At 44.2% G+C, this 24,333-nt stretch overlaps 1 protein-coding gene across 4 annotated transcripts in view; it reads right to left on the bottom strand.

The window, feature by feature from the left end:
- Positions 1 to 24,333, bottom strand: part of TTLL11 (tubulin tyrosine ligase like 11) — a 505,614-nt gene that overhangs the window by 79,709 nt on the left and 401,572 nt on the right. For 2 of the 4 annotated variants that reach the window (XM_029612607.1, XM_029612608.1), the window contains one exon: positions 3,126 to 3,383. In XM_029612607.1, the coding sequence (XP_029468467.1) occupies positions 3,126 to 3,383 (258 nt within the window). Of the gene's footprint in view, positions 1 to 3,125; positions 3,384 to 24,333 lie in introns of those variants that run through there. The other 2 variants (XM_029612609.1, XM_029612610.1) reach the window with 2 other exon arrangements.

A 24,333-nucleotide genomic window follows, 5' to 3' on the forward strand; every position in this document is an offset into this window, starting at 1 on the left:
GTAGGTTGCCTGTAGGACAGCTTGGGGTTCAGAAACCCACTTCCAAATCCTTATGGACTCCTGACATAGGTTCCATGATCCTGCACCTCCTTGGTGATGCAAAACATGGCTCTTAGCTTGTCAGTTTGGATGAGATTTCTCTAACCCCTAAGAAGGTGTGAAATAGCTCTCAAGGTATATCTGATTGCTCAAAGCTCAAACAGGTTGATTTTAAAACATAGTCCTGCCAACGATCAGGTTCCCTATGTTTGGAAGAGACCCATGTATGCTCCCCATCTCTTAATGGATGCATCTGTTACAAACATGAAAACTATAACTTCTTATATTGAAATCCTAAATCCTCATAAAAAGAGTGAAAAAATTTGAACTATTAACAAAAAAAAAATTTTTATGGAAGGAGAGGAACGTTTCATATGCATAATCATAAATCCCCACCAGGGGTAATATGAATGTCAATTATAATCATAAACATCCCTCCTCCGACCAATGTGTACAATCCATGTGCAAACACTGCTACAATCAAAAAACTTTTTTTTAAATGATTTTTTGTCTATTACTCTAAAACATTTTACGTTGTCAAGAACGGTGAAAAAATCACTCCAGATATTCAAAATGCTGTCAAATGAACGCTCCTCGCAGCCTTGTAAACTAATCCCAACAAAGGGTATAAATCTTGAAAAGCCGCTGATGGCGCGACCTAGATAGGCTTAACCGGCAGTCTCTTATGGCTTAAAAATAAGCTCATACAACACCCTGACTTATCTGGTGGTTTGGCGGGTCACCGACGTAGCCATGTTTCAGGTCCACACTGAGACCTTTCATCAGGGAGTTGATCCTCTTACGATGTCTCGTCGGTCAGTGTTGAGCCATTGCCTGCTAGGTTCATGGCGTGGGTCTTGCGACTCTATCCAAGGCTGACCAAGGTGGTCAGCCTTGGATAGAGTTCAATATAAGAAGTTATAGTTCAGTTGGTCAGCCTTGGATAGAGTTCAATATAAGAAGTTATAGTTCAGTTGGTCAGCCTTGGATAGAGTCGCAAGACCCACGCCATGAACCTAGCAGGCAATGGCTCAACACTAACCGACGAGACATCGTAAGAGGATCAACTCCCTGATGAAAGGTCTCAGTGTGGACCTGAAACGTGGCTACGTCGGTGACCCGCCAAACCACCAGATAAGTCGGGGTGTTGTATGAGCTTATTTTTAAGCCATAAGAGACTGCCGGTTAAGCCTATCTAGGTCGCGCCATCAGCGGCTTTTCAAGATTTATACCCTTTGTTGGGATTAGTTTACAAGGCTGCGAGGAGCGTTCATTTGACAGCATTTTGAATATCTGGAGTGATTTTTTTCACCGTTCTTGACAACGTAAAATGTTTTAGAGTAATAGACAAAAAATCATTTAAAAAAAGTTTTTTGATTGTAGCACTGTTTGCACATGGATTGTACACATTGATCGGAGGAGGGATGTTTATGATTATAATTGACATTCATATTCCCCCTGGTGGGGATTTATGATTATGCATATGAAACGTTCCTCTCCTTCCATAAAATTTTTTTTTTTTTGTTAATAGTTCAAATTTTTTCACTCTTTTTATGAGGATTTAGGATTTCAATATAAGAAGTTATAGCTATTATGAGGGATTTGCTTTGAGGTTTCAATTAGTATTGTAAGGATCTTTCTTAAATAGTTTCGGTGCCCTTTGATATTTGTCTGTTACAAACATGACATTGCAGACACAGACCAAGGGGGGGTTCCCTCTCTAAAAGATGAATAGGCCCAGCCACCATCAATCTTCTTGCCATTTCTTGTGAGACATTCACCAGGACTGTCAACAGTTGAATTAACTGGTCTCATTGGGTGTAGAGGCCCTAGTGCATCATGCACATGTGGAGGCAGGGTAGACAGACTAATTCTAGATGGAGCAGTGAGGAGTGAGACAATGCGTTGACAGAGCCAAGGGGGACGCATCAGCGGTGACAAAGTTCAATATGTTGAAGGCACCGGGATGTGATGTGTGAATGATGTTGCAGCCTGATGCATGTCCGGGACTCAATATGTTGACAGCGATGCATCGACAACACCAAGGCTCTACGCATCAATGGTGCCACCAGTGCTGGGACTGGACTTGGTGCTGCTACGTTGGTGCTGATTGTGCTGCTGGCTGTGATGCATGGCACTTCTTTTTGCCCAGCACAGAGCCCTGTGGTGCATGAGATGGGCTCACTAAAGCTTGAGGAATGCTTTCATTGTTTACTCGATCCTGACTAGGTGGAGGGTCCTAAGGCCTGCTTCAAATTGCGGGGTGGGGAGGTTTGCTTGAGGAGCTCCTGCTCAACTCAGCAACTGGGGAGCTAAAAGAGGCTCCGATCCAGGATCGACTGCAGCTTTTTCTAACCTCTGCAATTACTCCATCTTCCAAGCTCTGGATCTCTGAGTCCATGGAGACACATGGCTGCAATTGTAGAGGTTAAGTGCATCATAGTTGGGTCCAAAACATCGGTAATCAATGTCATGGCCATCGGTGATAGACATCTTCCTACATATACAATCCTTAAAGCAGTTGAGGGCAGCTTCTTGGAGCCGGACATTTCTTCTCTTTTTTTGGTAAGTATTACTGAAAAGTGCTGTTTGGGGCTGCTGAGGCAACAAGAAAATACAAAAAGATGAAGAAAGTAAGAAAATGCCAAAAAGAGTTAAGAAAATGAATCAAGAAAGAACAGAGAAGGGTGCTATTGCTCAGACAAAAAAAGGACTGGGGGGTCTCATGAGGCAGCGCTCGCAGGGATCTTGTTCCCTGCACTTGCTCAGTAGAGCAAAGGCTCTATGAGCTAAGAGAGGTGTCCATTCGACACCATCGAATGATGTCATCCACATTCCATGGCTAATTTAGCCCTGTTGTAAATGGAGAATGTAAATGATGTCACTGCATGTGCAGAAATCTACTCCTCACGCTCTCAAGTCCTATATTCAGACCTCTCTTCCACTCACTTTCAGCAACACAATAGTTATGGATGACTGACCCAAGATACATTTGAAAGAGTATCCTTCAAGAGTCTAGACTGAGCCCTTCAGTTAAGCATATTAACAAAATGGCAAGAGAAGTCATAAGAATTTCAGTTACTAACCTTATAAATGTTCGAAAGCTGGTGGGTCCCAATTTCATTGTCCCTTTTATTCCAAGGAATCTTATGAACAATGCAGCTATCCGTTCTTTCAATCTCAAATAGTTAAACTGTTTGTAATATTTTGGAAATACTTGTTTTAGACAAAGAGAAGGCAAACTACTTTCTGGATTTATAACTGCATCTTTTTCATGTTTGGCAGATGAATTGGCATCCTGATGCTGTTCCTTTATCTCCAATGAGTTATCCGCAAGATTAGAGCTGTAGTATAAATATAAATATATGTAAAACAAATCAAGTTACTTTAGTAAAACAAACTTTAGGAACTTAAATTAATGAAAAGCCTTCTTGAATGCTGATTTTCCCTTTGGTACAAAATGTGATAAACTTTGTATTAAGCAGAAGGTCAATAGAGTATAAATTACATTTGAACAGGGGGCAGTACCCCATAAAACGTTTCTCCTAGTGTCTAAGGCAAAGTTTTTTTAACACTTAGTCCATCAAGGAATTTCAGGCCTCACGAGTTCTCTTATACAGTGGCTTGCAAATTATTCAACACCCTAAAAGTCAGCAAATTTGTGTGGATTACAAATGACACTTACACAGATTGCTCCAGACAATATGTTTATTGCAAACTAGTATGCTCAAATACATTTTCCAAGACACAATTCATTATTTCGCTGCATTTTTTGTAAAATAAAATTAAACTGAAAAATGCTGCTTGCATAAGTATTCAAACCCATGAGCTGTGGAAGCTTCAAGTTTATACAGATGAAAGATATTGCACTAACAATTGGCCTTTACCTGTGAATCATTAAAAGAGTCAGCTTTTTTGGATAAAAGATCCCCAAATTTAAGTACCATTGCTAAAGGAAAGCTGAGAAAATGAACACCAAAGAGCATTCTAAGGAAATTAAAGATAAAGTTATTAGAGATGTGAATCGTGTGCCCAATCGTTTTAACGATCAGGTTCGGATGGAGGGAGAAAAGATCGGATCGTTAGAGATGTGAATTGGATTCGGTTCTGATTCCAATTCACATCGTTAATTTTTTAGTGAGGCCTGAGCAGATAAAAAAAACCCCACCCCGACCCTTTACAAATGACCCCTTTGCTCTCCCACCTTCCCGAACCCCCCCCCCCAATGTTAAATTACCTGGTGGTCCAGTGGGGGGGGGGGCCCGGCGCGATCTCCCAATCTCGGGCCATCGGTGCCATTTTGGCTACCACTGATAAAAATGGCGCCGATGGCCCGATAAAAAAAACCCCACCCCGACCCTTTACAAATTACCCCTTTGCTTCTCCCACCTTCCCGACCCCCCCAAAAACCTTTTACATGTACCTGGTGGTCTAGTGGGGGGTCCGGGAGCCATCCCTTCAATCATACCCTCGGTGCCGATGCCGGTGCTGGACTGGTTTGAAAATGGCGCCGATCGCCTTTGCCCTCACTATGTCACAGGCGATCGACTGCCAGTATGGCGATCGGCGCCATACTGGCAGTCGATCGTCTTTGCCCTCACTTTGTCACAGGGAGCGACTGTCGCTCCCTCTGACATACAGGTCTATCCAGTAAAGTGCGGCTGCGTTTACCCCGCTCCTAACCCACATTCTACTCACTTTCCGGCCGCGTTAGCCCTTCCTGCGATCCCGAATCCCCTTTAACCTACTCCTACTGCGTCCTAAAATCCCCGGGCAACCCCTTCCGCACGCGGCATGTATATTGCATGCAAATGAGCGAATTAGCTATTCCCTGGCATCCCGTAACCCGTGCCCCGACTATCGCTATTTTTCCCTGCCGTTTTGTCACGCGTTTAACCTGCTAACTTACCGCCTACCCTTACCCCTGCGGTAGAGGCAGGGGTAAGGGTAGGCGGCAAGCTTTCCCCCAGCCCCCGCTCACCTGCCCCGGCCGCGATCATGGGTGCCGGTCTCCGGGGCAGCCCCAGTCCTCTCCCCTCCTCCCGAAGCAAAAAAAAAAAAAAAAGCGAAAAAAACGTTGCAGCCCCCTCCGATGTCCGGAGGGGGCTGCAAAACGTAAGTCGCTTCGCCGCTTCGTACTGCCAGCCCCTTCTTCCCTCCTCCCGGAGCAAGGCTGCTTTTCGCGCCCTGCTTCGGGAGGAGGGAAGAAGAGACACTGACAGTGTGAAGCGGCAAAGCAACTTACTTTTTGCAGCCCCCTCCAGACATCGGACCGCTCCTGCCTCCCGGTCTTGGTCTGTCCTGTCAGCAGCATTGTGTCTTACTCCCACAGGCTGGACGATCGGGTGAAGGAAGCTGTCCCAGTTACCAGGCTTGCGTTAAATGAGACTAGAAGACTCCTCCTGCCTCCCGCTGCGCGACTTACTTTTTTTTGCAGCCCTCCGACCATCAGCAGGAACGGATCGTGGCTCCCCTGCCTCCCGGCGAAGATGGATGCCTGCACGGGGGAAAGCGGCCCCTGTGTGTGCAATTGGCCGCTCAAGACGTGACATCACATGCCGTGAGGCCAAACGTCGTGACGTCACGTCTTGAGCGGCCAATTGCACACACAGGGGCCGCTTTCCCCCGTGCAGGCGTCCATCTTCGCCGGGAGGCAGGGGAGCCATGATCCGTTCCTGCTGATGGCCGGAGGGCTGCAAAAAAAAGAAAGTCGCGCAGCAGGAGGCAGGAGAGGTCCGATGTCCGGAGGGGGCTGCAAAAAGTAAGTTGCTTCGCCGCTTCACACTGTCAGTGTCTCTTCTTCCCTCCTCCCGAAGCAGGGCGCGAAAAGCAGCCTTGCTCCGGGAGGAGGGAAGAAGAGACACTGACAGTGTGAAGCGGCGAAGCAACTTACTTTTTGCAGGCGTCCATCTTCGCGAGCAGCTGGAGACAGGAGAGGTCGTCCGATGTCCGGAGGGGGCTGCAAAAAGTAAGTCGCTAGGGGGAACTGGCAGTCCCGACTTCCTGGTGTCTGTCATTTCAAATGACATCTGAAATGACAGATACCGGCGTGGCGTGAAGCGTTAGGCCGGCGCACCCAGGATACTGTATAGGCGCTCTATCCAGTAAAATGGGTTGCGCGGGCCTAACGCTTCACAGACCCTTCTTAGACGCGGTTTACATTTGCATGAAATTATAGTTCAGGATCGAGCGGTAGGTGAGCTGCACTGTGCGTGCGGCAACTGCGGGTGCGCCGGGCACTAACGCAGCTCTTCCTACCGCTCGGTACTGGATAGACCTGATAGTGAGGGCAAAGGCGATCGACTGCCAGTATGGCGCCGATCGCCTTTGCCCTCACTTTGTCACAGGGAGCAACGGTCGCTCCCTGTGACATAGTGAGGGCAAAGGCGATCGGCGCCATTTTCAAACCAGTCCAGCACCGGCACCAAGGGTATGATTGAAGGGATGGCTCCCGGACCCCCCGCTAGACCACCAGGTACATGTAAAAGGTTCTTGGGGGGGTCGGGAGGGTGGGAGAAGCAAATGGGTAATTTGTAAAGTGTCGGGGTGGGTTTTTTTTTATCGGGCGATCGGCGCCATTTTTATCAGTGGTAGCCAAAATGGCGCCGATGGCCCGAGAGCGGGAGAGCGGGAGATCGCGCCGGGACCCCCCCCCCCCTCACTGGACCACCAGGTAATTTAACATTTTGGGGGGGGGGGGTTCGGGAGGGTGGGGGAGGGTAAAGGATTGGTTTTAAAGGGTCGGGGTGGGTTTAGGGGTTGTTTTGGTGTGCCGGTTTTCCCGCCCTCCCCCCAAATAATTCCCGTACTCGATTTAACGATTTTTCACGATAAATCGAGGGAATTCCTATTGTATCGAGTCCCTTACCGATTAATGACAATTTTAAAATTATCGGACGATAATTTAAATCGTTAAAAAACGATTCACATCCCTAAAAGTTATAGACATGCACAAGAAAGAAAAAAGGCTACAAAATAATATCCATGTGCTTGGATATCCCAGTCAACAATTGTGAGGAAATGGAAGCTGCATCATACCCCCTTGGACACTGCCTAGACAAGGCCATGATTCAAAATTCAGCATCAGAGTGAGAAGGAGACTTATGAGGGAAGCCACAGAAGGGCTAAAAATTACTTTAAGGCATTGCAGAGATCAGTGGCTGAGACTGGAGTGGAGTGCACCAGTCAACCATATAAAAAGCTCTGCCTTAACTGGCCTGTGGAAGGGTAGTTAGAAAGAAGCCATTACTGAAGGAAAACCACATCAAAGCACATCTGAAGTTTGCCAGAAAGCATCAGAGTGACCCAGCTAAAATGTGGGATAAGGCTTTGTGGTCAGATGAGACAAAAATGGAGCTTTTTGGCCAAAATTCAAAATGCTACATGTGGTGCAAACCTAATACTGCCATTCCTCAGCAAACACCATCCCAAAAGTAAATTATGGGGGTGGCAGCATCATGTTGTGGGGATGCTTTTCCTCAATGGAGACTGGGCATCTTGTTAAAATTGAAGGATGGATGAATGGACCAACATACAGGGAGATACTGCAAGAAAACTTGTTTCAATCGGCTAAAAAACTAAAACTTGGGAGAAAGTTCACCTTTCAGCAGGACAATGATCCCAAGCACAAGGCCAAAGCAACTCAGGAGTGGTTGAACAATAAAAAGATAAATGTTCTACAATGGCCAAATCAAAGTCCAGATCTCAATCCAATTGAAAATCTGTGGCAATATTTGAAAATTGCAGTCCATAAGCATCATCCAACCAACGTGAACAATCTGGAGCCAGGAAGAATGGGCAAACATCACTCCCAAATTATGTGCAAAGCTTGTAGAAACTTACCTCAACAGACTTAAAGCTGTTATTGCAGCAAAAAGTGGTTTTACCAAGTACTAGTCTGAAGGGTTGAATACTTATGAAAGCAGCATTTTTCAGTTTTTAATTTTAACAAAAAATGCAGAGAAATAATGAATTATGACTTTGAAAATGTACTTTAAGAGGAGACTAGTTTGCAATAAACATACTGTGTAGAACAATCTGAGTGTCATTTGTAATCCACACAAATCTGCTGACTTTTTAGGGGATCGAATACTTTTGCAAACCACTATATATGTATATGAAAGGCCAGAAATAAATAAGTCAAGATTTGCACACATATAAAGAACCCCGATTTGCTAAATGTTTATTGCTAAATCAGATCTTAGTGATTGGAGCAGGGCTTCCCAAACCTGTCCTGGAGACCCTACATCCAGTCTGGGTTTCAGGACATCCACAATGAATATGCATGAAATAAATTTGTATATAGTAGATTCTCAGTATATGGAAATTTAGAAGACAGGTTTGGGAGGCCTGTTAAATCAATGACCTAATAATAGTTCTCTAACTAAAATATCAAATTTCATTGACCTAGTTAAATAGAAATTAAGAACAACAAGCAAGCTGTAGGCAACACATTTGTACTGAACTAACTTTATGAACCAAACTGATGAAGTGAGTAGCCATACATAGCAGTTGCTATATATGCTGGGCTGAATTTTCAAAGAGTTATGCACATAAAAATTAGCATACATGCACACAAGTAGCCTATTCTTGTACAATTGCTATTTTAGAAAAATCAAAAGTATGTGCGTACTTTTGGTTTCACGCATACATAGAAGTGTGAAAAAAGGGGCAGTCTAAAGGCATTCCGGGGCGGTGCCAACAGTTATGCGTGCAAGTTGCTATTTTATAAGACACTTATGTGCATACATTTGGCAATTTACTCGCGTAATTTTACACTGGCTAATTATCTTGTAAAACTGATAGACTTTTTTTATAGTGTATTATTAGCAGGCTGGGAGGTCTGGCTAAATAACCAGGAGAGTCTCGATGATCTAGAGAAGGACAGAGTACTGGTAGAGTAATTGGTAAATTGATAATTTCAATTATGCATGAATGTTTTAAAATATACAGACTTCCGTACATAAATCAGGCTTTTACGCAAGTCCTACTTTATTTTTGCGCATAACATACATGGGCGCATAATTTTAAAATGTGTAGGAAAAGCATGCATGTTCAATACATTGAAATACTTGCTCTCAATGCACTGTATGTATTTGCGCATAAACATACATAGAAATATGCGTATCTTATAAACGTGAGTAGCTGATATGTGCAGGTTATAAAATACTATCGTGTATACGGGACCGCATAAAGTTGTTTGAAAGTTATCCTTTTTAAGTCTCCTCTATGAATCTTTTGCTTACGGTAAAGTGAAAGTGAAAATGCTAGTGGAAGAGAGACCGCTTTTATTCAATTTATTGAATGGCCTCACTTTTTAAGTGGATTTAGACTACCAATTTCCCTCCCATGAGTGGCTGTATCCAGAATACTATTTTCTTCAAGAACTAGATTAGACTCCAGTGCACTGGGAGCTAAATTTCTGTTGACACTTAAGGTGTGCAGATACGAGCTTGCAGTGTTGTACAAACAGTTCTTTTGAAGACTGCATATCAATCAATTTGTACACAATCCAATGTATTTTAGTAAATAGCATTGCAACGTCAAATCAAGTCCAGCTGACATTATTTCTCTTCTCCAACTCAACAAAGGCAGGGGTGTAATGAAAAAAGGATGAACGCACTGTAAATGACGCACAAATAAACAATTCTAAGGATGACAATGAAATCAAAATACTGCAGCTCTCAGATGAGAACAATTTAACTAAAACTCTGGAACCAACTGTCTTCAATCTGAAGGTGGTTTCAAATGGAACTTACATAGGATGTTAAAATAAAGCAACTGTTTTATAATACTGCGCTTCTTAGGTCCTTTGAAGTATGAATGATTTAAAAAGATTCAATTATGTACATAGCGCAGGATACTGCAAGCCCTTGAACACCATTCTACCCGAAAAAAGGTGAACCCACATTTAATGATATCTTCAGACTGGCAGACAAGTGCCATAATTCACCATCAGCTGACATGTCAAGAATCAGTTCTGCCTAATTACCGTATTTCCACGACAATAACCCGCCCACGTATATAACCCGCCCACACACATAACCCGCAGGTTTTCAAGATTTATGAAAAAAAGTTTTAATATACCCCGCCTCCTCATATAACCCGCAATTCAAAAAAAAAATAAATTTTTAAATACCTGTCGGAGGGCCGCGTGGGTCCAGGCGGGCGGCGGGAGCCGGGTGGTCGCGTGTTAAATCTAGGCCGCGGGCGGGTGGGCGCTTGTTCCAGGCGGGGGCGGGTGGACACGCGTTAGTTCGAGACGGCCGGCGGGTGGTCGCGTGTTAAATCTAGGCCGGGTCGCACAGGCGCGCATTCATTCACTGCCGGTGGGGGCAGCCCCCACCGGCAGTGAATGAATGCGCGCCGAAAGCAGCTTGTTCCAGGCGGCGGTGGCGGGTGGACGCGCGTTAGTTCGAGGCGGGTGGTCGCGTGTTAAATCTAGGCCGGGTCGCTCAAGGCAATCTAGGCCGGGTCGCTCAAGGCAGTCACATGCCGTGACGTCACGGCATGTGACTGCCTTGAGCATCGAATCGCAGGGGTCGCATTCATTCATCCAGGCGGAGGAGCCGGCTGCTTTCGCCGCTACTGCCTTGAGCGCCGAAAGCAGCCGGCAGCGGCAGCTGAAAGCAGCCGGCTCCTCCGCCTGGATGAATGAATTCATTCACTGCCGGTGGGGGCTGCCCCAGCCCCCACCGGCAGTGAATGAATGCGACCCCTGCGATTCGATGCTCAAGGCAGTCACATGCCGTGACGTCACGGCATGTGACTGCCTTGAGCGACCCGGCCTAGATTGCCTTGAGCGACCCGGCCTAGATTTAACACGCGACCACCCGCCTCGAACTAACGCGCGTCCACCCGCCACCGCCGCCTGGAACAAGCTGTGCGACCCGGCCTAGATTTAACACGCGACCACCCGCCGGCCGTCTCGAACTAACGCGCGTCCACCCGCCCCCGCCGCCGCCTGGAACAAGCGCCCACCCGCCTGCGGCCTAGATTTAACACGCGACCAATCAGGAAGCGGCCGGGCGCAGGGATAGGACGGACTCCTCTCAGCTGCAGCCTATTCAGAGTCGGGAAACTTTATTGGTTGTAAAATTTTTTCTGGATAACCCGCCCACGTTTATACCCCGCGGGGGGCATGCGGGGTAGGTAAAAACGCACATTACCCGCGGGTTATATGCGTGGAAATACGGTATGCAACTTTATATACAGATAATTAGCATGCTGTTCTTACAAACCTGCTACAACACTTTTTATCCTCCCTGGCAAGACCCCTCTCCTTAAACTTTGTCATATAAAACTCATTAAAGTGCCATTGTGTATCCCCTCTGGCCACAAAACAAAAACTCAAACCCCCCCCCCCCCCCCCCCAGGTCAAATAATGCAACAATCTATAGCTAGAAAGGAAGAATGCAGCTCAGACACAAAGTATTTCCAGTATTACTCTTTAGGCAGTCACTGGGAATTGCCAAATGAAGAGTTTTTAACACATTTTTTAAAAAATCATCAATACTGTATGTTTACATATATACATACATAGTACCTATATATATATATATGTCATCTTGCCAGAGAGGGAAATATCTTTTTGTATATTGAGATGCCTATTTTGCACTATAGCTGTAAAATAAACTAGTGCTGTATGCAGCATGTCATACATTTTTATAGTGTATAAAATGTATCATAAGTAACGGATCTGTTTTTCTAAAAGGAATGAATATCCACCGAACCAGCAACAATCATCCTTAAATGGAAAATTTATATTCATAGATATGGGGAATGAAAAACCCAGAAACTCGGTAAGAGAGCAAGGCATACGTTGAATAATAGAAGCAGCAGGAGATAACTGGAATTGCGTGAATTGTATCCAAGCAGTCACAAATATTATTACATGGCATCTGAGTTGATTACAAGCTTTAAGTCCACTAAAGGCATTTATTTCTGTCAGTGCGCAGAGCTGCATGCACCCACAGACACTGAATGATTGATACAATCTTTACACTTATTTTGAGCATGGAACACTGACAGAACATAATCATAATGTAGGTTCATGCAATGTAAATCGGGCAATGTTTCAGAATACATGTTTGTTGCCTGTATTTTTCAGTAAACAGACATTTACAGCATAACAAAATGCTGCATTTGAAGCTTCTCTGAAAGCTGAGTCAGGCTTATCTCTAAAAACATAGTAACGGTTCTGGTGGCTGTAGTACTGATAGGGCTAGTGCAAGAGCATCTGGCGCCCTAGGTGAACCTTACAGGTTTGTGTTTTGTGCTCTTCCCCCCACCCCATCCATCCCCCAGACCATCCCACACACAATTAAAAATTATGCAATTATAACAAATTTTACATGAAAAGGACAGAAAAATGTTCAATTTTATGATGTAAAAATATCACTTACACCATATATATTATATTTACAAGCACTGCTGTGTGCCAACCAGAAAACTCTGCAAAAAGCAAAAAAGACACTTTGAACCCTCTATTGTAAAACTTATTGGGTGTGGATTTGGCACTCAGAAAGCCATAATTACCATACAGTAAACGTCCCATATCAGAACACTAACTGGCAGCACTTAAACATTAACAACCCTACCTATGAAAAGGCAAAACTGCTGATATTACACTAGGCCCTAAAACACCAATTTACCTCCTATTAGGAAAATGGAACAAGCCAAGCTGCTAGAGATCCCTACATAGAAACTAGATGCTAGCAGAATACCTCACTTCAATCATACATGCAGTACATAGACAGACCCTCAACAAATAGTCAAAGAGATCAAAGAAGAAAGCAAAGACTCTAAAGTTGATATTATCATCCATCTGGGAACCAACAACCTTGCTAGATACAGCATCCAAGAGGTACAGAGAATTTTCCAGTCTCTAGCGAAGCAGATTAGCCACATGGCGACAACCATTGCCTTTTCAGAAGTGTTACCTGTTCATGGAAAGGGGAAGATGAGGCTAAGCCATATTAATAACTTCAATGCATGGCTCAAATCCTGCTGTAAGGAACAACGTTTTGGATTTATAGGGGGCTGGGGCCATGTATGGAACAGTAAAAAACTCTTTGTCAAAGATGGCTTACATCTGTCTGTGGCAGGAAAAAGGATCCTAAGAGATAAATTCAAATCCTATGTTATAAGGCATTTAAACTAGATGTCGGGGGTGGCAGAAAGAAATTAGAATGTCACCCCCCAAATACAAATGCAATGGAAAAGGGTGAAGTGGATAACAAAACTCAACTAAATAAGTCACAAAAGGAGTCCAAGAAAAGCAGTAACCTGAACGAGAAAAGCTGGAAAGCTATGAGCACAAATGTTCATAGTTTGGGCAATAAAATCCCAGATCTGCAAACCCTAATGGTGGAGGCGGACTCGGATGTTGTTGCTGTCACGGAGACGTGGTTCACGGAATCTCATGATTGGGATACGGCAATAACGGGCTATAACTTAAGGAAGGACAGAGAGGACAGGAAAGGGGGAGTAGTGGCTCCTTATGTCAGAAACAATATCCTTATAATACAAAACCTGCTATACGAGGAAACTCAATGTTGAATCAAGTTTACCTTCATACGATGCCACAAATTTAATGGCTATCATGTCTGTGAGCCTAAAAGCTGTTAGGCTTCTTAATCATTAGGTAACTTGATCTGTATATCTGTTTGCACTTGTCCGTGTATGTTTAGTTGGAGTCCACTTCAAAAAAAGTTTTTAAGCCTGTGAGTAGATTACACAGTCGCACTTATCTTATTATTGCTGAATCTAATGCAGCCAATTCGGTGAAGCCGACATCTCGATGTTTCGGAGCGAATAGGCTCTTTCTTCAAGGGCTTAACATTGGCAGTAGTGGACTGCAAAACACTGTCGATCTGCACAGAAAATGAGAATCTCCTTAATTTATTGTAAATACACTTAAATATTGGATACCGAAGCTGGAAAAGTGTACATACTTGTGAGTTGTCAGGCCAGCGAGCTATTCACTGACAACAAATTCGGCGTTACTGCGGGCGGCAAGCTGTCACTGCAGGCTGAGACGCTTCGCAATGGTCTAAGCGATACAGAGTGCTATTGCTACAGGCTACTGTAAAAAGCAAATGTGTACCAAAATCTCTATTGGCTGAACATGAATTGGCTGCATTAAATTCAGCAATAATAAGATAAGTGCGACTGTGTAATCTACTCACAGGCTTAAAAAACATTTTTTGAAGTGGACTCCAACTAAACATACACGGACAAGTGCAAACAGATACACAGATCCAGTTACCTAATGATTAAGAAGCCTAACAGCTTTTAGGCTCCCAGACACGATAGCCATTAAATTTGTGGCATCGTATGAAGGTAAACTTGATTTAACATTGAGTTTCCTCGTATAGCAGGTTTTGTATTATATGTGATTTCTTCTACATGCTATATTATTTGAGTATTATATTAAGTAGAAACAATATCCAAGCATCTGAGCTGCAAAGAAGATGGGGCAAAGAAGAAGCACTATGGGCCGTCCTAAAAAAAGATGATGGCGATTCCATTTTTATTGGAGTGGTTTACAGGCCTCCAAATCAAATGGAAGAGCTTGACAGAGATCTGGTTGAAGACATCCATAAGATGGGAAAGAAGGGAGAAGTGGTGATTGTTGGAGACTTTCATCTGCCGGATGTAGACTGGAGAATCCCTTCTGTAGAATCTAACAGTAGTAGAGAGATAGTGGATGCCCTGCAAGGGGCTCTGTTCAAACAATTAGTAATAGAACCCACGAGGGAGGGAGCTATACTAGATTTAGTGCTCACTAATGGAGATAATGTCTCTAATTGTCCAGGTGGGGGCCCACCTCAGCACCAGTGATCATCAAACAGTATGGTTTCATATCACAAACAGGATACGGAGAAGAAGCACGAAGACCCGAGTTTTGCAGTTCAAACACACAGACTTAATGAAATGGGGAAGTACCTGGAAGAAGAACTAGAAGGCTGGAAGAACAAGAGAGATGTGGAACAGTGGGCCAAACTAAAAGAAGCAATTACTAAGGCAACTAATCTATATGTTAGAAAAGTAAAGAAAAGCAAGAGAAAAATGAAACCTATCTGGGTTCTCAAAGGAGGTGGCTGACAAAATTAAAGCTAAAAGAACTGCATTCAAGAAATATAAAGGATCCCAAAGGGAGGAGCACAAGGAAGAATATCTGGTGGAACTGAGAGAGACAAAGAAAGTAATCAAGACAGCAAAAAGTCAAGCTTAAGAAAGGATTGCCAAAGAGGTAAAGAGAGGTGACAAAACATTTTTTCAGATACATCAGAGAAAGGAGAAATGTTCAAAGTGGTATAGTGAAATTGAAAGGTGAAAAGGATCAATATGTGGAGAGAGACGAAGAAATGGCAGAAATATTAAACGAATACTTCAGTTCGGTGTTCAGTAAAAAGGACCCTGGAGAAGGACCGTCGGTAGGTAACAAGAAACTGGAGGGGAGTGGGGTAGATGTAACTCCATTCACAGAAGAGAATGTAAGGGAAGAGCTAGGAAAACTGAAAGTGGACAAAGCCATGGGGCCTGATGAGGTTCATCCCAGGATACTGAGGGAGCTCAGAGATATGCTGGCAGGTTCGCTGCGTGACCTGTTCAATAGATCCCTAGAAACGGGAGTGGTGCCGAGTGATTGGAGAAGAGCGGAAGTGGTCCCACTTCACAAGAGTGGGAGCAGAGAGGAGGCTGGAAACTACAGGCCGGTTAGCCTCACCTCGGTGGTGGGAAAAGTAATGGAGTCACTGCTGAAAGAAAGAATAGTGAACTATCTACATACAGAAGAATTGCTGGACCAGAGGCAGCATGGATTCACCAGGGGACGGTCCTGTCAGACAAATCTGATTGACTTTTCTGATTGGGTGACTAAGGAATTAGATCAAGGAAGAGCACTCAATGTCATCTACTTGGATTTCAACAAAGCTTTTGCTACGGTCCCGCACAGGAGATTTGTGAATAAAATGAGAAGCTTAGGAGTGAGTGCCGAGGTGGTGGCCTGGATTGCAAACTGGTTGAAGGACAGAAGACAATGTGCGATGGTAAATGGAACTTACTCTGAAGAGAGAGCGGTGTTAAACAGAGTGCCGCAAGGATCAGTGTTGGGACTGGTCCTGATCAATATCTTTGTGAGCGACATTGCGGACGGGATAGAAAGTAAGGTTTGTCTTTTTACGGATGATACTAAGATCTGCAACAGAGTGGACATGCCAGAAGGAGTGGAGAGAATGAGACGGGATTTAAGGAAGCTGGAAGAGTGGTCGAAGATAAGGCAGCTGAGATTCAATGCCAAGAAGTGCAGAGTCATGCATATGGGATGTGGAAATCCGAAAGAACTGTATTTGATGTGGGGGGGAGGTGGGGTGAAGGGCTGATGTGCACGGAGCAGGAGAGAGACCTTGGGATGATAGTGTCTATGATCTGAAGTCTGCGAAACAATGTGACAAGGTGATAGCTAAAGCCAGAAGAATGCTGGGCTGCACAGTATTGCGACCATCGCTGCCCGACGTCTCCACTACGCCCACCTTACCTCTTTGGCGACTCCCTCTTTGCCTGTTGGAGGTTTGGCTGCCGCAGTATCATCTTGCTGTTCTCCTCCGGCGTCCCCGGACCGGCTAGACGCTGCACTCCGCCATGTTTCCCAGTAGCCTAAGGGTGAGCGCGTGGTGCGGCCCCGATTCAAGTACCAGCAGTGGCGTGAACCTCAGGGGCATCCCCCTGAGGTGACATCATCTTCACCAGATATTTAAGGTCTCTGAAATCACTAACTATTCGAGTTAGCAAGGACTAAGCTTACCGGGCTTTCCTCCAAGTATCAACGGATGGGATTTGCTCTCCGTATACCTTGCTTTTCTGCCTCCTCGGACTTACCAGGGGTACCCGCTCCTCGGGGGCCTCGCTTTCTCTTTGCTTTTCAGATCGCAGTCTAGAACCGGTACTCGCTCCTCGAGGGCCCTCGTTCCCGGGCTTGCTACTGAATACCACTTCTACCAGGAAGTCTTCGCTGCCTATAACACCAGTGAGTTACCATCTTTCTCTCAGAGCGTTCCCTGGAACCAGGTACTCGCTCCTTGAGGGCCTACTTCATTCCAGCTCCTGGGCTGCTTCTAAGAAACTATTGTGTGAGTATTACCATCGAGGTTCTGTTCCTGAAATCTGCATACCCTGCCTACTCACTATATTCAGTTTCTCTACAGCTCAGTTATCCAGGATCGCTGTTCCAGTATCTGAGGGACTACAGCCCAGCCGGGCACTTCCAGCTCACTACTGCCACCTCTGGTGGTTCAATATACTGTTTAATAAACGAACTAGTATGTACCTGTCTCCATACTCTGAGCCTGGCAGGCGGTAAAAACCTTAGAATTGGCAATAGTAGACCTGACAAAGGTAACCATGGATTCAAATAAACGTTTTTAGAATATTGAGACTTCCCTTGTTAAAACAGATGAAAAAATGGAACATATAGAGAAAAGAATGATAAATCTGGAAAGTTGGATTACTGGAGTGGAGGCTACTACATGGTGATTACTACTCTTACTCAATAAGCCTTCACAAGGTTAATGCAACTCCAACATTGCTCTCTGCTTCAATGGCAAGGGGAAATGTGGAAAAGAGGATTTGCATTCAGACAAAAACCAACAAGGACTGAACTTCACAATCTGGATAAACAAATAAGCGTGGGGGGTAGCTTGTTTATTACGGTGGTTACTACCCTAAACCAATTAAGCCTGATACATCACTTGAATGGATATATAGTGTTGTTCTCTGCTTCAACGGCAGGGGGAAATGTAGAAAACAGGATTTACAATCAGATAACATCCAACAAGGCAATGATCTGTGCAGTCTGGGTAAACAAGCATCGGGGTAACTTGCTTGATGCGGCGGTTACTTAACCATTAAGCCTTATGCTCACTTTTGATGCAACTCCAACATTACTCTCTGCATCAATGGCAGGGGATGACAGGAAACTTGAATCAAACAGTTACCAATTAGGGCCCTGAAATTGGTGGTTGGTGAAACAGATTCGTATGGGAAAATAAATGTGGGAGCTTGCTGGGCAGACTGGATGGGCCGATTGGTCTTTTTCTGCCATCATTTCTATGTTTCCATATATATAAAAAGACCATAAAATATAAATAGAAATGTGCAGATGAAAGCTGAACTGGAAACCACAATAAGCTAGACTTTGTATACAGTGCAACAATGGAAACATTGACATGCCAAATAAAATATCAAACAATAAAATAAAAAAAAATTAATTGTAAAACTATACTACATGGAAGTGGCAGAGAGTGAAGGCCTTGAGTAAAGGAAGGATTACCTGGCTATTGCCGCTCGAGGGTGAGGAAAGTCTTCCTGGCTCGAGAAGCGACTTCGGCGCTTCAATTTCCTCATTGTGAAGTCATTGCTGTGCGACCCGTGAAGACTACAAAACCCAACCCCCATGCAGCGCACCGTCAACGCTGGCGTGCCGCCGAAGCCGCGCAGCTTTGTTTAAGAATTTTGCCAACTTAACCAACGGGCAAAAGGAAAAAGAAATCATTCAAAGTGGAACTGTGAGTAAAATATTACTTTATATACTTTAAAACTCTCCACCGAAGCCTCCACCCAGGAAGGTTCTAAGATTTAATTAGAGATTAGTAGCGAAGTAAGCAATCAGAGACTAAAAATTTTCTTTGAGAAACATGCCCCACACTAAACAGAAGGCCAAGGTCAGGGAAATGGCTACATCCTCTCCCCTGCCTGAACCTACTCAGTCTCGGATATCGATTTTTTCGCTCCAACAACTGAAAAAAGTCTGGTGGAGTAGGCCACTGAAGGAATAGGAACAGAGCGGGTTCCAACCTTCCAGGCTGAAATATCTCTAAGCCCCAAGTACACCTCCTCCACCTCAATTAATTCCATCTGATTTTTTACAAATACATGCTAATACTCAGGAGAAAGGAGCCAGATAACAATGGGAGAAATGGAAGCTGGATCTATATGTAATGGTTCTATACTTGTCAATAAGCCAATGGAAATTACATTGGATTCTTTCTGGCAGGCGGTAAAAACCTTAGAATTGGCAATAGTAGACCTGACAAAGGTAACCATGGATTCAAATAAACGTTTTTAGAATATTGAGACTTCCCTTGTTAAAACAGATGAAAAAATGGAACATATAGAGAAAAGAATGATAAATCTGGAAAGTTGGCAACAAAGATTCACGAGAGCTGAAATAATATAAGATAAAAAATTGGAAGTTATAGGAAATACCTTAAAGTACCTCAACCTTAGGATTCTGAACTTTCCCAAGCATGATCTAATAACACCACAGGACATGCTCAAGGAATATTTACAACAAATTTAAAAAATGCCTCAACAGGCAATGCCTGCCATTTCCAAAATGTATTATATTCCTGCAAGAGCAAATATTGCTTCAGCGAACAAACCAGAGGTAAATTCTTTGAATTTGACTGGAATTATTGAAGCAACTTTAGATACAATTATAACAACTAGAGCCACACTACATGTGGCTTTTGCTATGGACCGTGAAGCAGTTTTTCTTCTATTTATGTGAAATCGAACAGCTTTATTCCATGGAGAGAAGATCTGGATTTATCCAGACTGTTCCAGGTCAACACAAGATAAGAGAAGGAAGTTCTTAGCACTAAGAACTGTTGAAAAGAAAGGGGGAAAAATGACTCTAAAATTTCCAAGCAAGTGTGAGCTCTTTTGGCAAAATCAGAAATATATATTCTTTGAAGTTCCACAATTGCAAAATTTTCTAGCCTCCTATCCCAAAGAGATTGTTACTCTGGATCTCGAGGCAAAGTAAAATGAAATCAGTTGTATATCTCCTTTTTCAATTGTTGTAAGAGAGGATTCATCCTCTCTTTTTCCCTTAGTAGCGCTTAGAATTTGTTTGACTCCCTTCCTGGGGAATTACCACAAACTATTAGGATAACAGATAAATATAATGGGGCGGATTTTAAGAGCCCTGCTCGCCGGTGAGCCTATTTTACATAGGCCTACCGGCGCGCGCAGAGCCCTGGGACTCGCGTAAGTCCCGGGGTTTTCTGAGGGGGGCATGTCGGGGGCGGGCCCGAACCGCGCGGCGTTTTCGGGGCGTGTCGGGAGCGTTCCGGGGGCGGGCCCGGGGCGTGGCTACGGCCCGGGGCGGTCCGGGGGCGTGGCTGTGCCCTCCAGACCCGCCCCCAGGTCGCGTCCCGGCGCGCTAGCGGCCCGCTGGCGCGCGGGGATTTACGTCTCCCTCCGGGAGGCGTAAATCCCCCGACAAAGGTAAGGGGGTGGGGGTTTAGACAGGGCCGGGCGGGTGGGTTAGGTAGGGGAAGGGAGGGGAAGGTGAGGGGAGGGCAAAAGAAAGTTCCCTCCGAGGCCACTCCGATTTCGGAGCGGCCTCGGAGGGAACGGGGGTAGGCTGCGCGGCTCGGCACGTGCCGGCTATATGGAATTGATAGCCTTGCGCGCGCCGATCCAGGATTTTAGCGGCTACGCGCGTATCTACTAAAATCCCGCGTACTTTTGCTTGCGCCTGATGCGCCAGCAAAAGTACGCCAAATCGCGCGGTTTGAAAATCTACCCCAATGTTTTTTGTTATAAGAAATTAGAATTATCACTATTATCTGTATTGATTACAAATTACATAATTGTATGTGAAAATGCATAAATTAAAAATTAAAAACAAACCAAAAACAAACTACACTACATTCAAAAATTAAAAACTCATTAAAAATAAAAAATATTCCAAACACCCAAAAAATTTTCAAAACAGCAATTACATCAAATTTATACCCAATGATTAAACCTAACAAGGAGAAACAAAAATCATCTACTCTCCATAACTGGGAACTTTTGATTTTCAGATGTCCTGAGATTGTTATGAATTAGCAGATGGGGTGGGGAGAGGGGGTTTATTGTGCACACAATTTTTCCTCTCTTTCATACACACACACATATATATATATATACACACGTTCTCCCTCACTTACAGACTTCTTTTCTCACTCAAATACTCACTCAAATACTTCCTATTATTCTCTCTCTCTCATTCACATACACCCTTATTCCCTCATGCACACACTCCAAGGCTTCATCATTCTCACACACATACATCAAGGCTTCTTCTTTCTTACGTACACAAACCAAAGCTTCTTCTTTCTCACACACTCAGACATACTCACCCAGAAAGGCAGACTCACCCCCCAGACTTCCATGCACTCAGCCATACCTACATCCAGGCTTCCTCTCTCAACTTACAGGCTTCCCTTGGTCTTTCACTTCCAGTCTTATCTTCTTTAGCTGTGGGCGGGATGAGCTCCACCTGTAGCTCTTCCCAGTCCTCTCTCTTTCCAGTCTTCAGCCATAAGCAGGATGGGCTCTGCCTGCAGCCCTTTTCTTTTGTGGGTGGGTCGGATGGGATTTGCCTGTGGTCCTCTGTTTTTGTGTGTTATGCTGTGGGGCAGGAAGAGCTCTACCCCCAACCTTCTTGGACTTCCTTCTTGTCTTCAGCTGTGGAAGGCAGTAGAGGAGAACCGGAAGCGCGCCCCTAATGGAGCGTGAATCTTAAACCCTTCCATTAACTGAGTGAAGATTAATTTAATGGTGGTTAAAGAGGATTGGTAAGTATAGCTTTCAGAAATGTTTGGGCTTATAAAAGTTTGGTGAAAGGTGAAATTAAGGGATATATTCTTTAGAGTTTGTGTGTGTCTGAGGTAATAAGCAAGCCAGAGATAGTTAATTCTAGTGTCTGTCTTTCCCACCCACTCAACCCTTGATTTTTAGGCACAAGACACTTTCTCATTAAAAATCAATCAGGGTCTTATCTAAATCATACTATTGTACCAGCCCTTATTGAAAGTTTAATCATTCCTTTGTAGGACACTAGCTGATTAATTACTAAATTCACCTGTAAATTTAAAGTACACTCATTCCAACTCCCTTAGTATCCTAAACTTAACTAGGAACTCAATAAAACTAAGATGAAGGCAGCAGTCCAGCAGCAAGAGGGGGGCTTTCCAGTCGTTTGCATTGAGTGTCACATGTATAATTCATTGTAAATCATTCACTTCCATCTTTGGAAACCTTACCATTCTACAGGTTAATACAACATGTTAAAGTTCCTATCTTTTCTTCTTCTTACTCCTAGTTGTACGTATCCTTGTTTATTGTAACTGTATTTATAATATGTATTTATAATATGTATATTACATATTTTGTTCTATGTTCCGGTTATTACCCCATTGTTTACTGTAAACCGGCTTGATGTGATGTTATCACGAATGCCGGTATAGAAAAAATCAAAATAAATAAAATAAAATGTATGATTTTTTACCCGCCGGTGAGAGATTGTATGTGTGCACTCGGTGCAAAGAGCTCCTGGCTCTCAGGGAATGAGTCCGATCTCTGGAGGCTAGAGTAGCAGACTTGGAGGAGCTGAGGGAGACAGAGAGGTACATTGACGAGACCTTCAGGGTTATAGTAGCCAAGTCCCAAATCCATTCTGGCAGCCCCAGTGCTGCCTTGGATCAGAAAGGCCTCCCAGTAGGTGAACATCACCCTGGTGTAGCAGGAAGTGATCCTGTAGCAAGGACCTGCTCTCCAGGTGATGTATTGTCCTCTCGCACTGAGGACAAGTCTCCCAAGGCTACTGCCCAGGAAGGAAGGGTTAGGCCAGCTATCATAGTTGGTGATTCGATTATTAGAAATGTAGATAGCAGGGTGGCTGGTGGATGTGAGGATCGTCTGGTAACTTGCCTGCCTGGTGCAAAGGTGGCAGACCTCATGCGTTATAGACAGTGCTGGGGAGGAGCCGGCTGTTGTGGTACATGTGGGCACCAATGACATAGGAAAATGTGGGACATTGGTTCTGGAAGCCAAATTTAGGATTTTAGGTAGGAAGCTGAAATCCAGAACCTCCAGGGTGGCATTCTCTGAAATGCTTCCTGTTCCATGTGCAGGTCCCCAGAGGCAGGCAGAGCTCCAGAGTTTCAATGCGTGGATGAGACGATGGTGCAGGGAACAGGGATTCAGCTTTGTAAGGAACTGGGGAAACTTTTGGGGAAAGGGGAGACTTTTCCGAAAGGATGGGCTCCACCTTAACCAGAATGGAACCAAGCTGCTGGCACTAACTTTCAAAAAGGAGATAGAGCAGCTTTTAAACTAGAACAAGGGGGAAAGCTGACAGTCACTCAGCAGTGCATGGTTTGGAGAAATGTATCCTTGAAGGATACTAATGAAACAGGAGAGTTAGGGCATCCCAACAGAGAGGTTCCATTAAAAGCAAACACAGTCCATATACCTATATGTAAAAAATCGCTAATGATTTCCGAATTATCCCAAACAACTGAAAAGCAGGTTGTTAAAACAAACAAAAAAACCCAAAAAACACACTTTGAAATGTCTGTAGGCCAATGCCAGAAGTCTAAGAAGTAAGATGGGAGAGTTAGGAGTGTATAGCAGCAAATGATGAGATTGACATAATTGGCATCACTGAGACTTAGTGGAAGGAGGATAACCAATGGGACAGTGCTGTATCAGGGTACAAATTATATCGCAATGATAGGGAGGATTAACTTAAGAACATAAGAACATAAGAAATTGCCATGCTGGGACAGACCAAGGGTCCATCAAGCCCAGCATCCTGTTTCCAACAGAGGCCAAAAACCAGGCCACAAGAACCTGGCAATTACCCCAACACTAAGAAGAAGCCATGCTACTGACGCAATTAATAGCAGAGGCTATTCCCTAAGTATAATTAATAGCCATTAAAGGACTTCTCCTCCAAGAACTTATCCAAACCTTTTTTGAACCCAGCTACACTAACTGCACTAACTACCTTCTCTGGCAACAAATTCCAGAGCTTTATTGTGCGTTGAGTGAAAAAGAATTTTCTCCGATTAGTCTTAAATGTGTTACTTGCTAACTTCATGGAATGCCCCCTAGTCCTTCTATTATTCGAAAGTGTAAATAACCGAGTCACATCTACTCGTTCAAGACCTCTCATGATCTTAAAGACCTCTATCATATCCCCACTCAGCCGTCTCTTATCCAAGCTGAACAGCCCTAACCTCTTCAGCCTTTCCTCATAGGGGAGCTGTTCCATCCCCTTTATCATTTTGGTTGCCCTTCTCTGCACCTTCTCCATCGCAACTATATCTTTTTTGAGATGCGGCGACCAGAATTGTACACAGTATTCAAGGTGCGGTCTCACCATGGAGCGATACAGAGGCATTATGACATTTTCCGTTCTATTTACCATTCCCTTCCTAATAATTCCTA

Source organism: Rhinatrema bivittatum, chromosome 8, assembly GCF_901001135.1.
Source record: "Rhinatrema bivittatum chromosome 8, aRhiBiv1.1, whole genome shotgun sequence".
Classification (NCBI taxonomy): domain Eukaryota; kingdom Metazoa; phylum Chordata; class Amphibia; order Gymnophiona; family Rhinatrematidae; genus Rhinatrema; species Rhinatrema bivittatum.